Source organism: Lagenorhynchus albirostris, chromosome 3 (assembly GCF_949774975.1).
Source record: "Lagenorhynchus albirostris chromosome 3, mLagAlb1.1, whole genome shotgun sequence".
Lineage (NCBI taxonomy): Eukaryota > Metazoa > Chordata > Mammalia > Artiodactyla > Delphinidae > Lagenorhynchus > Lagenorhynchus albirostris.
Window position 1 is genome coordinate 91,415,138 of NC_083097.1, and position 18,202 is coordinate 91,433,339.

Consider the following 18,202-nt stretch of genomic DNA (forward strand, 5'->3'; position numbering starts at 1 on the left):
CCAGAGAGTCAGCCCGCTGTTCCTCCAGGTCTCAGGAAGGGAATGCTGAGTACCAGGCCTCCAGACGCCTTTCTGGCAGCACAGGGCAGCCCCCGGTAACAGCAAGGTCGTGGTTTCAGAAGGGAACAGCTGAGGGGCAGTTACCAGCAAGGAGAATAAAAACGGTAGGCAGCCCATTAGGCAGCCCATCAGTTGACTCTGCAGTCTGGAGCCCAGGGATGCTGCTGTTTCAGTTTTGAAACGTTTCATTTTTTTTTGCAAAAATACAGCCATGGCCGCATCAGAAATTGTAATTATCTTAATGGGCAGAGTAACTAGGTAATGTGGGTTGCCTGGATAGCTTTATCAGTGTAGCACGACAGAGAGGCAAGTGGACTAAATTGATGGGAAGTGGGAATAGGAATTCTCAGTCAAGCCCACCCTTTTGGTCAAGCATCACAGTTTCAGCTCACCGGGTGGAAGCACAGTCATCGATCTAAATCTACGAAAGGACGAGGGGCCAAGACAGAGTAAGCCGCAGCAAGTCTGTCCTCATGGAGGCTGGAGTCCCTTTTGTCCTGCCATCAGGTGTGGATCGGGTTGAGGCTGTGAGACTGGCGACTGCAGCCTTGCAGTGAGCTCTGGGAACATCCAGGGAGCCGGGGTCCCGCCTGGCTGACCACTCACACTGGGGCATGATCCCCAAATTGGAATGGAGAGTGGTGGGGCTCCCAGCCCTCACCCTCTAAGTCAGTCTTAAGATTAAGATGAAGTTTCACTGAGACGGAAAGAAAGGCTGAGGACCGTGGAAGCACGTCCATTGAAAGGGTAAATGGGACTGAAACAGCCATCCAGTTAGGACAGGTCTGTGCCCCACCACCAGCAAGCTTCCGGGCACGAGAGTCAGATTAGGTCTGCCTGTCGTAATAGGCGTCTTTACTTCCCTCTGAAAACCAGAGGTGCTTTCCCCATCCAAGCACCAGGAGAGTCCATCCAAAGTCCTTGGGATTAATGCTTAGAGGTGCTGGTAAATTCTGAAGCCCAGCTCAGACACAGTTCTCCACATGACAGCATAGCATGGTGCTCAGGCCTCCTGCGAAAATGTCCTCGTCACTTATCATTTAGGTTCTGTGGGAACTAGATAGAGACCTGAAATGCTTTTGCTTTTCTTTTTTTAGGACCTAACTTGCTGATCTCAAAAGAATTATATGCTCATTGTAAAAATAAACTGAACAGTTAAAATCCAAGCATGACATAAAATTCCCTGTGCTAGGACCCTCCCTGGAAAGGACACTGCACACAGTTTGGAGCGTATCCTCACAGATTTAAGTGTCCATTTTTTATGACCTAGACCTTTGGTTGCCAATGACAGAAACATACTCAAATAGCTTAAAAGGGGGTCTTGGTGGAAGGATATCAGGTCTCCCACAGAGGAGCCGCGTACCTGGGCAGAGGGCTACAGTGAGCCCGGGCAGAGGAGAACCGGCCACCTGGGCACAGCTGGGCCAGGCCACACCTGGCCAGTCTGGCCTCCACACACGGCTTTCACCTCTTCCCTGCTACAGGCTGCTCCCCAGATGACAGAAAACCAGCACACCACCTGCTTTAGTATACCAGGCTGACTGGTTTCTCTGGTGTCAAGTAAGAAAATCCTGGGAAGGAACATCTCGCCCAGTTGGGCTCAAGTGCCTACCCAGTCAGTCATCCGTGGCCACGACAGTTCTTGCAGGACGTGGGCAGAGAGAAGGGGTAGGTCCCAGAAGAAGGTGGAGGGTGTGTCGTCAGCAGACCAACACATGGCATCTTTAAAAATGTGACTCCATCTCATTTTAACCCAATAAGGCTCCTATTTAGGTGGACTCTCTCGAAACTTGCTTTTTCCCCTTAGTATTATATGTTTAGGCATCTTTCCACGTGTGTCGTTCTTTTCAGTAGTGCCCAGTCTCCCATTGGATGGCAGTTCGTCGTGTATTTAGACAGCTTCCTCTTGTTGGGATGTTTGTATCCAGTTTTTTACTATTAAAACACTGCTGCAGTCACCATCCTTGTCCTTATACCTGCCCCCCTCGTGCAGTTTCTGTGGGACCAATTCCCACAGAAGCAGAAGCAGAATGTGCTGACTCAAAAGTGACTGTTGTTTCAAATGTCAAAGAGCCCTTCCATACATGATCCAGCCAGCGTGTGAGGACCTCTTCCTCCACACCCTTGCTGAAACTGGGTAGTATACATTTTTTTAATTTGGCCAATCTCTAGGCAAAAACGTACCCTTAATATTTTACTCTGTACCTCTTAATTATGAGTGATGAAAATCATTTACAGTCACCCCTCAGTATTCTTGGGCGATTGGTTCTAGGACCCCTGTGGATACCAAAATCTGAGGATGCTCAAGTGTCCCTTATATAAAACATTGTAATATTTGCATTGGAACCTACAAACATCCTCTCATATATTTTAAATCATCTGTAGGTTACTTAAAATACCTAAGGTAATGTAAATGCTATGTAAATAGTTGCCTGCACATAGCAAGTTCAAGTTTTGCTCTTTAGAACTTTCTGGATTTTTTTTTTCCCCCAAAGATTTTCCACCCGCGGTTGGTTGAATCCGCAGATGCGGAATTCTTAGATAGGGAGTGCCGACTGTAAAATGTTTAATGTTTTTAATGTCAGAGAAATTGTTAGCAGCGGTATAGGTGTCAGGTCTAGATGGTGTCTATCTTGGTGTGTTATTGGCAACCAACTCAGGAGCAGTTTAAAATTTGTTTTAGAGATGCCTGGTTCCCAACCCCATCGTAACGGCACCATATAAAGACCATATAAAGAATCCATCTCCTAAATGTGTCTCTCATTTTGCCTTCCACGGTCAGCTGAGTTTCTGGAACCAGGCAGTTTTTGAGGACTTCAGTTATCTGGCAGAAGATTTCCCCTACCCATGTAGTCATCCCCTGGGTATCCACCGGGGATTCGTTCCAGGACCACCACGGACTCCCCCGGCCCCCATCATAAACATAGTACTGTATTTATTTTTAAAAACCCACGTATAAATGACCTGCACAGTTCAAGCTCATGGTGTTCAAGAGTCAACTGTATTTTTTTAGATAATTTTTCCTCCCCAAACCGCTTCTCCTTGCGAATTCTGATAATCCTTTGAGAGCGTTCAGACCTAAGAGGTTTGGATTGTGTTGAGTACTTTTAGTCCTGTGTGACAGAGAATTGTCAGAAAAAAGAGGTAGGGGGGCATGGGGGGGATACCCAGCGCAACACTGCAAAATTCAGGCAGCTGACAAGGCCCAAGCTTCTGCTTATAGGAGTGGGGTCGAATGTCACTGGCCTGACCCCCTCCTTCAAATAAATTCAAAATGCTCGGCCAACAGAAGGCCCCCTAGTGGCCCTTTCCTTCTGAAAGTGAGCTCCTCCTTGGTGTAAATGAGATCCTAACTGGGGCCAGGTAAGACATTGATAAAAACTCCAGGAAAAATCCGCCTCTGGTTTTCAAGGCAAAAGAAATAATATGTTCTTTTCTCTTTCTGCTGAGACAAGATGAGGAAGCTGAAAAAAAAAAAAGGATTTTTCTTCTAAAAGCAGGATGGGGAGTTGTCTTCAGGACAGGGCTGGGACATGGTGGAGAGGGACAGAAGAGAGGACATTTGAAATGGACGGCTGCTTAAATAAACTGCTGTATCCGCGTCCCACTGTGAACAGGGCAGGCAGGAGGGTGGGCTGCCCCAGGCTGGCCGGCGTGCGCTTGTGTGCGGTGAGCAGACAGATCAGCTGGCAGCTGGCGACTAATGGACGCAGAGCAGAGCCAGCCGAGGGGAGCTCAAGCAGAGAGCATCATGGTAAGGAAGGAGAAACCCTCGCAACCTGGCCCAGCTCCTCGAAAAACCGGGGGAGAAGGCAAAAATGTGCGGCCCCAGAATCCTGGGACCAGCTGGGGTTTGCTTCCTCTGCAGCCCTCCCCGCAATCCCTCTCACCCTGGAGAGGAGGAGTAACTCGGCCCACTGGGAAAGTGATTTATTCCCCCTTGACAACTGAGCTCACCCGGCATTCCGAGCCGGGAGAGTTAATGGATGACTTAACCCCAGCCCGGCAGTCGGCAGCTGGCGGCAGGCCCTCGGGAGACCGACAGCGCCTTTGTCTGCAGGAGGCCGGAGAAAAGGCCGCGGCTTCCCCTCCCCTTACCATTGTCATAATCATATTCCGCGGTGGTCCATTAAGAGCACAAAGCAGAATTGTAATTAACCTCGCCTGATCTGTTCCCTGCTGGTGTCCTGGAAGGGAGAGAGGGAAGCTGGAGAGGGGCAGCGGGTCTAGGTGCTTACCTTGAAATTAAACTTTCCCCTGGAAAAGCACTTTACAGCTCTGAGCTTCCCACAGGGGTAAAATCAGTGGAGGGAGATCTTTTGTCCTTTTTTCTTTTTCTTCCTTTCTTAAAACTATACCCACAGCAGGGATGGTGAAACAAAAGCCTTCCCCACCTGGCCTGGGATCGGGTGCCAGGCCCTAGAGGGTTCCAGGACCCCCCAAAGCCTGGCAGCCTCTGCCCTCCCCCCGCATGTTGGTGTCTCCCAGGCAGTTCTGGGGGTTTGCAAGTCCGGTCAACACTTGCTGCTCTGCTTCCCCCGCAGATGGGTGGTTTTCTGCAGGACCTGCTAGGTGGCTGACATCCCTGGAGGGAGGCCCTGAACCTGATGTTGGGTGTCTCGGGACCACTGGCACAGCTGTGCTTCCTCCCCGCCCAGAGCAAGTGCTGTGTGTGGGCTGCCGGCTTCAGGACCCATTGTCTCATTTCCGTAGCCTGGTGACATGGCAACTGTTAGTATCCCCACTTTGTCACAGCCCAGAAAGGTTGGGTGATTTACTCTGGGCCATAACGCTAGGCATTGGCAGAGGAAGAATATTTACTCAGGTCTGCCTGATGTCAGAGACCTGCTCAGAATCACTGGTACCCACCAGGTCAGCCCAAGAGCATGGTGGCTCTCCCTAGAGAATTTGTGATGGGGTGCCGTTACTTTACAGGCTACTTTGCAAATACCCAGTTATCCTGTGGGGTGGACCAGTTGTTCTCAAACCAGGCTGTGCCTCAGAATCAGTGGGAGAATGCATTAAAACGGATGGCTGGCCCCACCCCCCCACCCCCGAGTTCCCAACTCTGTGAGTCTGGGTAGTGGGGCCTGGGAACATGCATTCCTAACAAGTTCCCAGGGGATGCTGCCGTGGTCAGCCCCTCGACTGCTCTTTGACAACCACTGGGGAATACCAGTCCCGCTAAATGGAAAATATGCCAACATATTATCCTTTCAGGGCCTGCAGAATAATTAAAGAACTCTAGCTTCTACTGTCCTTAAAGTTTTGAAATTTTTGTTAAATTTTTTATTGAAGTATAGTTGATTTACAGTGTTGTGTTAATTACTGCTCTACAGCAAAGTGACTCAGTTATACATATATATACATTCTTTTTCATATTCTTTTCCATTATGGTTTATCACAGGATATTGAATATGGTTTACTGTGCTATACAGTAGCGCCTTGTTGTTTATCCATTCTATATATACCAGTTTGCATCTGCTAATCCCAAACTCCCACTCCATCCCTCTCCCAGTCTCCTCCCCCTTGGCAATCACCAGTCTGTTCTCCATGTCCCTGGTTCTGTTTCTGTTTCATAGATAGGTTCATTCGTGCCATAATTTAGATTCCACATACAAGTGATATCATATGGTATCTGTCTTTCTCTTTCTGGCTTCCTTCACTTAGTATGATAAACTCTAGTTGCATCCATGTTGCTGCAACTGGCATTATTTCGTTCTTTTTTATGGCTGAAAAATATTCCATTGTATATAGATACCATATCTTTATCCATTCATCTGTTGATGGACATTTAGGTTGTTTCCATGTCTTGGCTATTGTAAACAGTGCTGCTGTGAACATAGGGATGCATGTGTCTTTTTGAATTACAGGTTTTTTGGGGGTTTTTTTGTTGTTTTTTTTTTGCGGTACGTGGGCCTCTCACTGTTGTGGCCTCTCCCGTTGCGGAGCACAGGCTCCGGATGCGCAGGCTCAGCGGCCATGGCTCACGGGCCTAGCTGCTCTGCGGCATGTGGGATCTTCCCGGACCAGGGCACGAACCTGTGTCCCCTACATCGGCAGGCGGACTCTCAACCACTGCGCCACCAGGGAAGCCCTGAATTATAGTTTTGTCTGGATATATACCCAGGAGTGGGACTGCTGGATCATATGGTAATTCTATTTTTGATTTTTTGAGAAACCTCCATACTGTTTTCCATAGTGGCTATACCAAATTAGATTCCCACCGACAGCATAGGAGGGTTCCCTTTTCTCCACACCCTCTCCAGCATTTGTTATTTGTAGACTTTTTAATGGTGGCCATTCTGACCGGCATGAGGTGGTACCTCACTGTAGTTTTGATTTGCATGAAATTTCTTTTTTAAGTGACAGGAATCAAAGGGTGGTTCAAGTATGTTATATTTCTAAAAAAGCATTTCAAAGAAAATATGACAAAAAGGTCACCCAGATATTGGTTTAGCTCTGCGTTTTCTCTATATTTAAAATTTTCCAAAGCGACTTTTAATGAAAAGAAGAACTACAGTTGTAAAGTGAGCCTCTCTTGCTGGGTCCCAGCTTCACGGGAAAGGATCTCCTACCTGAAGCTCCTCCCCACTCACTGGAAGAGCAGTGTTGCTATTTCCCAGCAGCGCGCTGTCTAAACACGTCATGGCTGGGAGCACATCTCCCCACTCAGCCCCGTGCAATGCTCCGTGAACAGGGCCAGAGCTTCAGTTCGCTCTGATTTTGTGGCTCATGTGTGGACACTTAGGCATCTGTCCCTCCACGTTGTGTTGACAGTCCATGAAGGCAAGCTCCGAGTCCTGTTGAATGGTTTTGTGTAAGGCATGCCTGTCACCGAGCTGTTTGCAAAATAGGTCTTTACCGAAGAAGGCTGAGATCCTGAGGGAGGGACCCTGTTTCCTCCCTAGGATGAATCCCTCTTGTTGGGCAGCTGTCATCCTCAGAAGCCCCCACTGGCTCCTCAGCGCCCTCTGCTGGCGGTACCGGTTGCTCCTTTATGCTTTTCTTGGGCTGCTTTGTTTCTTTATGCAGTTGCACCGGAAGTGTTCCAACTGGAGGGTATTGCTGCTTGTCCCATCTCGTCCTTTTTAAAATACAGCTTGAGAACACATAACATTGATGATGAGTAGTTTTTAACCTACTTCCTGCCTTCTCAGCTTCCACCGTCTCCCCCAAGCTTGTTGCAGTAGCCCCCAAAAGGTCTCCTGCCTCTGCCCTTGCCTCCCTGCATCTCTCCTAGTACAGCAGCCAGAGGGATCCTGTTAAAATGGAAGGCAGATCATGTCACTCCTCTATTACAAACCCTCCAGTGGCTTCTAATTCTAGAGAAAAAGACACAGCCCTTATGAGACCCTATGTGATGTGGCACCCTGCCCCCCACATACACACCCTCCTGTCTGACCAGCTCTCCTCCCTCTCCCCTGGCTGACCCCCATTCAGCCACAGTCTTATTCTTGCTAGCCAGCCGGCCTTGCTGCCTTAGGGCCTTTGCATTTGCTGTATCGTCTGCTTGCCTCCCTGTTCCTCCAGATACCCACATAGCTCCCTTTCTCACCTTCTTCACGTCTACTCCTCGAACTCTGTTTGCAAGAATCACCCCACCCCCTCTTTGTGATCCCCATAACTGCATCATTTTTCTCCCTGGTACTTCTCCCTGTCTGATGTGCTGTCTGTTTTACTTGTCTCCCCTGTCAGAATATGAGTTCCATGAAGACAGAGATTTTTCTAGGGCCTAGAAAAGTGACCCACAGTAAGTACCCCAATATTTCTTGAATGAATGAATGATGGCTATATTTACTGAGTGCTGGGCACTATTCCAGACACTTTCGGTTTACCTCATTTAATCCTCACCACAACCTTAGGAAGTATGTACTGTATAACTTTCATTTTAAAGATAAGGAACTAGGCACAGAGAGTTTGAGTCGTGCTACCTCTAAATCTACAAAGCGTATAAGATGCTCGGGTCCCAGGTAAAGGCAGCACCGCTGTATTCAGGTTCCCCAGAGAAGCGGAATCAACAGGTGTGTGTGTGGATGGATGGAGAGGCTGATTGATTGACTGATTTTTTTTTCTAATTTTTAATTTATTAATTTATTTATTTTTGACTGTGTTGGGTCTTCGTTTCTGTGTGAGGGCTTTCTCTAGTTGCGGCGAGCAGGGGCCACTCTTCATCGCAGTGCGCGTGCCTCTCACTGTCGCGGCCTCTCCCGTTGCGGAGCACAGGCTCCAGACGCGCAAGCTCAGTAGTTGTGGCTCACGGGGCTAGTTGCTCCGCGGCATGTGGGATCTTCCCAGACCAGGGCTCGAACCCGTGTCCCCTGCATTGGCAGGCAGATTCCCAACCACTGCGCCACCAGGGAAGCCCTGATTGACTGATTTTAACGAATTAGCTCATTTGATGATGGGGGCTGGCAAGTCCTAAATCTACAGGGCAGGCAGGCTGGAGACCCCAGGAAGGGGTGATGTTGCAGGCTTGAATTCAAAGGCGGTCTGGAGGCAGAATTTCTTCTTCCTTAGGGGATTTCCATCTCTTCTTTTAAGGCCTCAACTCATTGGATGAGACCCACCTACACTACGGAGGGTAATCTGCTTTACTCAGTCTACTGATTTAAATGTCAATCACATGTGAAAAATACCTTTACAGCGACATCTAAGAGGGGCGTTCGGCCAAGCAGCTAGGCACCGTAGCCTAGCCCAGCTGACACGTGTAACTAGCCGTCACAGCCTCTGAAAAGGTGTTGTGTGTTGGTCAGACTCGTCTTGCTCCCTTCATCTCTAAGGAACGTCCCACCTGTTCTGATGGGGGTTGGGGGGTGAAGGATGGTAGGGGACCTCCAGTCCTGGCAGGAGTTCTCTGACCTGAAGACCACCCCAGGCCCTAGGAAGTTCTCTTCCTTGTGTGCACGGCCTACCATCTCTTCTCACCCTTCTCTTCCCGGAAGCCTCGACTTCTTGTTAACGTGTCACGTACAAGAGTGGAATGGCCCTTGGTCACATCGAGGTTACGGGGAGGAGATGCATCTGCTGTGTTGGGGTCTTGGCCTGTTAGCCCTGTTCCAGTGTGAGCTGAGGAGGGCAGGCCTGGCCTCAGGGCAGCCAACAGCCTATGGATACCAGTCCCTGCTCCTGGCACAGCTTCCAACAACAGGAATCTTGGGGAGACAGGGCTGTGGAATGGGGAGACTGCGGCCCAAGTCGAGCTGCACCAGTTTCCGTCCTCGTGACCAGGCAAGCTACTTAATGACTCAGAACCTCCGTTTCCAAATCTGTAACGACGGAGATGATAATGCCGACCTGCACTATTGGGATGAGAGTTAAACGGGTCCCTGCTTGTTTTTCTGCCATCTTTCCAAAGCCAGTTCCATAAGGGCTACGTCAAGTGTAGGTGGGTCCAGAGAAACCGCCGTAGGTGCATGCTGGCCTCAAGTGCTTGAGAACTGGGTACAGTGGGCTTCATTCTGAGCCAGTGGGGACAGTCTACAACCGTCTGGAGCACCAAGCCTCAGTTTTCCTGTGGTTCTCACCCTTCCATGGTACTCTGGAACCCACAGAAACTTTCATGGACCACCACATTCCGGGGTCCAGCCCTAGGTGCCCCTCAGAACCGCCAGCCCCTGCTTGGTCACCATTCAGCATGGGTGGCCAAGGGCCCCTTGGACCAGCCTGAGTCCCTGTGGTGGACTTTATACTCAGCCATCATACAGAGGATCCCCCATCACTACCACTCCGTCCATCTGCCACCCCCAAGGGACTGCTGTCAGCAGTCTGAGATGTGTGCGTGCACAAGGCGTATGTGTACACACACACACACACACACACAGTCTGTAGGTCATGCCATAGGTATTTTGTTCTTCGCCTTGCTTTGTTCCCTTAACATATCCCTTTTTTTAAGTCCTATGCATATATACACCTATTTTTATGACGTATTTTTCATCCTATTTCCTCACTCAAACTCTCTCCACCATTACCATAATTATTCCTGTAATGTCCACATCATGTCCTTCTTTCTGATATGTACTATAATTCACTAAACCTTGCATTCCGTGAAACGTCTTTGTACATGTGTATCTTGTTGCTTCTGTGGAATCTTTTCCTTAGACTTCATTTCTAGGGTCCACACCTTGTCTTAAAGGGTGTAAACATTTTCTGATATTCTTCATACTCATTTCTCTCCCAAAAGGTGCTATCAATTTACTGTGCCATGAAGAATGCTTTCTTCGTTGTTGTTTTTGGATTACCATCTAAATACTGTTGGAGAGGGGAGGGTGTGGAGAAGAATGAGGGGGAGAAGACCTGCTGGCAGCGACTGGAAGTGCGATGGGTTTTCTTTGTCTTCTCAGCACAACCAGCTCCACAGCCAGTAGCTGCGATACAGAGTTTACTAAGGAAGACGAGCAGAGGCTGAAGGATTACATCCAGCAGCTCAGGAATGACAGGGCCGCGGTCAAGCTGACCATGCTGGAGCTGGAAAGCATCCACATCGATCCTCTCAGCTACGACGTCAAGCCCCGGGGAGACAGCCAGCGGCTAGACCTCGAAAACGCGGTGCTGATGCAGGAGCTGATGGCCATGAAGGTATCCGCGTCGGGGGCTCTTCTCAGACCCGGGTCCCGTTCACTCCGCTGTCACCAGGAGGAAGTACAAAAAGGCCTCTCAGTAGTGGTCAGCCCAGCCGTGGTCAGCCACCTCTCCCCTGGAGGACAGGCAGGGCCTCATGTGTAGACAGGGATGGTTTCAGTACGTCTGGGGGTCACTTGAGCTGGATGTGTTCCTGGAGAGGTGAGCTGAGCACTGGAGAAACCTCAGGGGGTCCCAGGCCAGAATGGAACACCTCGTCTCCAAGAGAAGCCAGGAGAGACCTCTGCGGTGGTGGGGGTCGGGGGGGAGCAGCCTCTGTCCGCGTGAAAAGAGCCCTGGTCTCCAGAACACTTGCAAGTGCTTCCCGGGTTGATGCTGACGTTAAGGTGAGGCGGGGAGGACGGGGCGAGGCCAGTTGTAGCATCTGGACAGGAGCCCTGGTTTCCTGACCCCCTTGTCCCTGTGGTGTTGTGTGGAACATCAGTAACCCTCATCGCTGTCACCCTCCGGGGCGACTTGCTCAGCACATCCCTGCGCTCCGTGGCTGCTCGAGCTGGAGTCTGGGTGAAGCCTGGGAGGACTTTGGGCCGTGGCAGCAGATTTAGGTCAGATATTGGCCTCACCGTCTCAGCTCAGACCCTCACTTGACTCCTGCTAGGGAACCCTCCTGCGACGTTGGCTGATTTCCCCCCTCACTGCCCACGAGCCGGGCATTGTGTCCATAACCGCGGTGCCTTTTCCCCTCTCTGTGGTCCTTTGCACCCTGTGGCATGAACTGTGAAGCTGCCCTTCCATTACTTCTTCCAAACATCATGTTTCCTTTGGCCAAAGACTCTAGATTTCTTCTATGTTCAGGCCAATATGTTGTGCGATAAATTCAGTGTTATTTTGGCCAGGAAAGATATTTTTGGTGAAATAAAAGCTCTGATATTCCCTTTGCTACTTGCAACTAAAATGTATACGCATCAGAGAAATTTTCCAGAAAAATAGGAATTATAAAAAGCTGGAAGAAAGAGAACCCATAATATCGTGACCCAGGGGCAGCCATTGGGTTCCCTCCTCACTAGGAGTTTTTTGAAGAAAAACATCGGAGTCACCTCCCTTCCCTGTGTGTCCCTAATAGTGTGTTCAGGGATGTGTGCTTGCCCACACCAAGCCCATTGCTGCAGATTTTGTTGGATTTCACCATTTGGTTCTAGGCTACAACTGCTGAGAGACTCGCGTTTTCTGGGTTTTTTCACTTGTACTTGGTCTTTAGTAAACAGCTTTTGATTTCTAGATGATCGACGTGGCTCCTTCTCAAACCCACTCTTCTGTGTTGAATATCCCGTCCTTTCATTGTGACTCCTCTTCCTTTTTCTCTTCAATTGCTTTAAATATTTATTTTCTGTCTTCTTCCTTGTGAATTCTGGTTCTTTACATGCCGATGCTACCTCACCGTGACTCACTTCTGTTTTCTCTTCGCGCGTGTGTGCGTTGGGAGGAGAACGTGGGTGCCAGCTCCCCCCTGGTGGAGGTTGTGTCTTCCCTGGGGTCCCGCGGGTCCTGGGTGGAGATGTCCCTGTAAACGGTTGTGTCCTTAGATCTGTTGGGACCCGTGGGTTTCAGAGGTTTAGGGCTAGTTTTTGCCTTATTCGTGGCTGAAGATTCCTGTAGCGTATCTACACATGCCTCATGCCTCCATGATTCCTCAGAAGAGGCTTTTCTTTCTTCTCCCACCCGCAGCCTGAGTGATGACACGTTTCCTCGCCACATCCTCACCACAGGGAGGTCGCCTTGTCTCCTCTCGAGGCGGCACTTGGAGAGTCCTGGCTCCTGTGGGGGGGGGTCTCAGTCCTGGCTGTCTGCCCTGCCCTTGCATGGGTGCTGGGGCCTCCCTGCCTGCCTGATGCCTCAGGAGGCCGGTGCTGGGGCCACCTTGCCTTTCCTCTTGGTGGAGGGCCTGTTTCCGGCACCCATGGGTCCATCTTTCCTTCTTTCAAGCTTGTGTCTGTATGGTGGTTCTGGGTGTGACTGTCCACATTAGCTCAGGATGCAGTGCTGTCAGAACCTTCAGAATCCGGCTTCTGATGGCAAAAGATGAGACGGTTCAGTGTATGGAGACCTTTCCTCCTGGTTCTGTGTCGTTGTTAGGAAAGGTTTGGCGTCTTCTTTTCAGTGGTCGCTCGGCTCGGCACATTGCCTTCTCCATGGCTAACGCCCCCAGCCCTGAGTACGACTGGCCGCGGTGGGTACCCTCTAGGTGTTTCCCCATGTTGGCGGTGAGAACATCTACTCCCCAGGTCTGGCTTACCCAGGAGAGCACAGCAGGTCTGGCTTGTCACCTCAGAGGGGGTCACTTCGGGGGTGACCTTGGTGAATCCCTCTCAAGGCAGTGCCCCCGTGTTATGAAGTAAGATGACAGAGATAGCTGGGGAGACTGACCGGGTGGTCACGGGGTGCTGGACTTGCCCTCCAGCAGAGGTGAGGGACAAGAGTCATGTGTGGGCTCACCTTGAAAGCGGGGCCGGGGAGGGGGAGTATAGCTTAGTGGTTACCTGGGCTCTGAGCCAGACGTCCTGGGTTCAAACTCGGGCTCCGCAGTTTACCCAGTAATTGTGGGCTGAGCTGGTGGATTTCCCTCTTCATGCCTCAGTTTCCCCTCCATGAACGGAAATGCTCATAATACCTCCCTCAGGTTGGGAGGATTAAGTGAGTGACTTAGTGTAAACATTTAAGACAGTGTTACATGCTCAATAAATGCGGGTGATTACCACTGGTGCCCGGCTCTGGTCCCAGGACAGCACGGTCCCATTTGGGAGTCACTTCTTTCTCTCCATAGCAAACTCTGATTTGGCTCCTTTAAGATACTTGAAGAAGTTACCTGAGGCGTAGTCACCCGGGAAGGGCTCTGTTTCGATTTCGTTTCATTTGGGGCCTAAAGTAGAGAAGAGCTGGGGGCAGTATCATTGCTCTGCACGCTTCCCAGTGGCCTGACACAGCTCAGGGCCCCAGACTGCCATCAGGGGTGATTAATATGTGGATTGGTGCTATGGAAAGTGGAAAAGGCAATGGGAATTGGAAGGGACCTAGTCAGACCCAGCTTTATACGAATGACCCTTTTACCTCTTTGATGGTTAGCCTCTGCCTGCCAGAAAACTGGTTTCTGTCGTGGCTGATGAGACCGCTGGGGACGTGGGCGTGGGGTATTCCAGTTGTTAGAGAGGTTTTCCTTATAGTGAGCCAAGGTCTGCTTGCCTGTAACTTCTACCCATTGATCTCAGTTCTGGTGCCTAGTGACAAGCGCATGGCTTGGTGCACGAGTCCGTCCTTTAAGATGTGTGAAGACGGCCATCGAGTCTCCTCGGGGTCATGTTCTCCCCAGCTGCCCAGTGATACCTCCCTCCGGGCTGTGGGTGGTAGCTACAGACCCCCTTCCCCCGCCCAGCCCTGCTCTCACCCCGTGGGCGCCTCGTGCGCTCTGTGCTCCGCAGGAGGAGATGGCAGAGTTGAAGGCCCAGCTGTACCTCCTGGAGAAGGAGAAGAAGGCCCTGGAGCTGAAGCTGAGCACGCGGGAGGCCCAGGAGCAGGCCTACCTCGTGCACATCGAGCACCTGAAGTCCGAGGTGGAGGAGCTGAAGGAGCAGCGCACGCGGTCCCTCAGCTCCACCAGCAGCGGCGGCAAGGACAAGGCCGGCAAGGTAGGGGCACAGGGACCCTGGGGCTCGGGGCTCACCGCCTGCCCAGGTCCCGCCAGCCACTGCCCACCACCCTGCTGCCTCAGCTTCCTTATTTGCACAGGAGCCGAAAGCCATTCTAGAAATTCGAAAGAAGGGGACATTTTGCGGGCAAAGAAACCAAATCCACATTTTGAAAACATCTCACTTTTACAGACAGTTAAAATCCCATACAATTCAACTGTTCCATACAGTTGAAGCATTTTCACAGATCACGGTCTGATCCAGGGAGCGATCTATGCGGTGGTCCCGGAGTCTGATACTGGTTCCACCTCTTCCTTCTATCCCGTGTCACACGGTGACCATCGCTGGTTGATCACTCTGTACCCGATCATTGCATGTATCATCTCCCTTAAGTCTCACGACTCTCAGGAAAGAAGAGTTATCCCCATTTACATGAGGATAATGAGGTTTAAAAGAACTGAGGGGGTCTCAACAGCTAGTGAATGGCAGAATCGGGATTTAACCCCAGTTTGACTGACGGCCACTCCTCCTTTCGTCTGTTTCCTCCTCGACTTCCAAGAGGTGGGGGGCCGGAAGCATTATGAGGCAGAGAAGGAGGTAGGTGAGCCCCGCATTACCCCGAGGATATCACACAGAGTGGGCTATCGATGATATCATCTTGCAAACTCACACTTTCATTAGCGCACAAGTCTTTTTTTCTAGAATCCAAGCTCATTCCATCAGCCTTTATCTCAGAGTGATTCCAAATACTGCACTGGAGAAAAAAATAGTCCAGACTTTAAAGAAAGATATCCCTCGCCCCAGGGTGCTGGAATTTCTGTGCGTCAGATTTTCTGTTCCTAACAAACGCCAGCTTCTCCTGACCCCACTTTGTCTCAGGCCCAGGACTTGTGGGCCTACGCTGACTTGCTGGTCTAATGAGTGGCCCCTCACGGCCCAGATGCAGTGATGTCTTCACGAGAGTAGTGTACCTGCAAAGAAAGCACCTTGATGATACCGTGTGGCAGTGAAGAAACAGCTAAACAGCTAAGAACTGACGCGTGCTCCACAGAGGCCACAGCTACCCTTTGCCCGCCTCTCACCTGCAAGGGCACCAAGGGAGTCCATAGCCATGGTACCCAGCTGGGCCACTTTCCTGAGGCCCCAGCTGCTTCTCAGTCATCCGTTCATGTGATGGATGTGATTTGGTCCAGGCAAGATGCTGGAGGCTGTTCCAGGAGTTTAGATTGCCCTGGAATGGGCAAATAGATGATCACAACGCAGGGACACAGTGTTCTTGGGTGCAAGGATCAATGCCCGGTGCAAGGGGAGGCCACAGGCCAGATTTGGAGATTCAGGACAGGTTTCCTGAACTGAGAGCCAGTGGAGAGTGGGTGCTAGCCTGAGGAAGAGGGCCAGGGCAGACCAGGAAGTCCACCCTAGGCCAGTGGAATGGCAAGGGCAAAGCCTAGAAGGAGGAGGAATCCATACACTGGCTGGGGAGACCAGCCGGCTCTGCCGTCCTGAGGATGGGGAGGAATCACTGAGGGGTTTTTGCAGGGGGTGAGGTGACACAGTCTGAGCTTTGGAAAGGTCACCATGTGGGTGCACCCTGAAACCACGTGCCCAGTGCTTGGGGAGTCTGATCGTGGTGAGCAGCAGCCTCTGCAGAGCTGTTTCACGCGGGAGGATCTGGGGCTCTGTTCTGCGCCAACAGCTTCAGAATCTTTGCTCAGCCTTTTGAGTTTGTTAGCAGTCACTTTGGGACAGAGCCTGAGAGACAGAGCCCCAGCGTTCGTGTGTGCGCCCTTAGGGAGTGGTGCAAACGGACTACTCAGGCTCTTTCCAGAGGCCCAGGGACTGTGCATCCCCCTGGTTCTTAGTATTTATTTCGACTGGGGGAAGCTCTGTGTTTCGTGGAATGGCTTCAAAGAACAGAAATCTCTTTGATGGTAAAGGCCAGTTGATTTATTTTTATTTTCTTACATTAGGGTAAGGAGCTTTTATAAGAGTGCTCTGTGTTGTTCAGGTAATGAAATTGGAGGAAGGTGATTATTTTGCCTTTCAAAAGTTATATCCAGGGCTTCCCTGGTGACGCAGTGGTTAAGAATCCACCTGCCAATGCAGGGGACACGGGTTCGAGCCCTGGTCCGGGAAGATCCCGCATGCCGCGGAGCAACTAAGCCCGCGCACCACAACTACTGAGCCTGTGCTCTAGAGCCCGTGAGCCACAGCTCCTGAGCCCGCGCGCCTAGAGCCCGTGCTCCACAACAAGAGAAGCCACCGCAGTGAGAAGCCCGCGCACCGCAACGAAGAGTAGCCCCCACTCGCCACAACTAGAGAAAGCCCGCGCGCAGCAACGAAGACTCAACGCAGCCAAAAATAAAATATTAATTTATTTTTTAAAAAATGTTAGATCCATTTACTATATCAATAATACCTCCCTTCTGGGCTATTCATTTGGTCTTACTTGTTGGTAGATGAGGCAAGCAGTCTGGAGCAGAGGCTGGTATACTGTTAACATTTTAGGATTTTCGGGTCATGTGGACTCTGCTGCAACTACGTAACTTTGCCGTTGCGGAATGGTACTGTGAAGGCAGAGACAATACAGACACAAAGGCGCATGGCTGTGTTCTAACACTTTATTTATGGACGCTGAAATTTGAATTTCATATCATTTCTATACATCACAAAATATTCCTTAGAATTTTTTTTTCCATGATTTTAAAAACAAAAACAATTCTTGCCCTGTGGGCCTTTTATAAAAACAGGTGGCGGGCCAGATTGGGGTCTAGAACATCCACTCTCGCTTCTGAGGTGGGGGGGTGTCATGCTTGGTTTAAAACTTTCCCTGCCAGCAAGCTGGGTCCCATATCTTGCCCAAGTGACATTAGGTTTTTTCACTTCTTGTCTGTGTGCAACAGAGATTACCAGACATGTTCAGTGAAGGGCACTGGGTGAGACAAAGCTGTCCCTTGTCCTTAAGGAGTCTTATGAAATGTTAACCCTGAGGGGAGTCGCTGTATACACTAGAAGAGGGTGTTGGACTCTGGAGAGACTCCAGGGCTGGTGGATGGGGGCTCGGGTCTGCAGGTCGCCAGGCGGAGAGGAGGGAGGGAAAGCAGAGCTGGAGGAGCACGGGGGTGGGGGGAGTTCAGGTGCTGTGGGCTCCTCCAGAGGAGCCCCATGTGGTGGCGTTTCTGTGCCAGTGGGCCGAGGGGACCCAGCGCCCCCTGTCGTCTGGATTTCTAGCGCCAGGTTCATACTTCCTGGAAGCGCTCCTTCCATCATGATACAGCCTTCTGTTTACATTCTGTCTCAGCGTAACAGATCACGGGCTTTTTATTCTCAAGCCTGAGCTGTAGTCAGCCCTCTGTAAATGTCTGCTGAGCAAACTATCAGGTGAGCACCGTCCCCTGTGCTTATTACACAGCACAGCAGCTGCCCTCTGTCTAAATGCAGAGAAGGCAGAGCGCTCGGAGGGGTGTGAGCAATTCTTTGTGAATTGTCCTAACTCCATTTAGGATTTAGGCATTCTGGCTCTTAGGTTTCCTCATCTGTAAAAGGGGAGGATTTGGTTTAGGTGGTGTCAAAGCTCCTGTCTGATGCTAAGGCACATCTTCTGTGAATGTGTGCTTCTGTTGTCCTCCTCCTTTCCTGGGTCTTCTAGATGATTCCACTGAACCCAGTAAAGCCCCTAACTCCAGGGAAGATTGGTTCTCTCCCCAGGGGACGCGGGATGAAGGGAAGGACAACCCAAGGATACATGTGTTTCCCACTTTTATGAGCTACCAGAGGCTTAACCCAGTGATGAAGGGAACTGACCTGGCATCAGTTGGCATCCTGGTTCCACCGTGTCCCGGCTGAATACCTGGGGCAGTGTAACTTCCCTGTGCTCTAGT

General features: G+C 50.6%; 1 protein-coding gene across 2 annotated transcripts in view; it reads left to right on the forward strand.

The window, feature by feature from the left end:
* Window positions 1-18,202, forward strand: part of MCC (MCC regulator of WNT signaling pathway) — a 440,601-nt gene that overhangs the window by 399,790 nt on the left and 22,609 nt on the right. For both annotated transcript variants that reach the window (XM_060143381.1, XM_060143382.1), the window contains 2 exons: window positions 10,404-10,638; window positions 14,115-14,321. In XM_060143381.1, coding sequence (XP_059999364.1) covers window positions 10,404-10,638; window positions 14,115-14,321 — 442 coding nt within the window. The remainder of the gene's footprint in view (window positions 1-10,403; window positions 10,639-14,114; window positions 14,322-18,202) is intronic.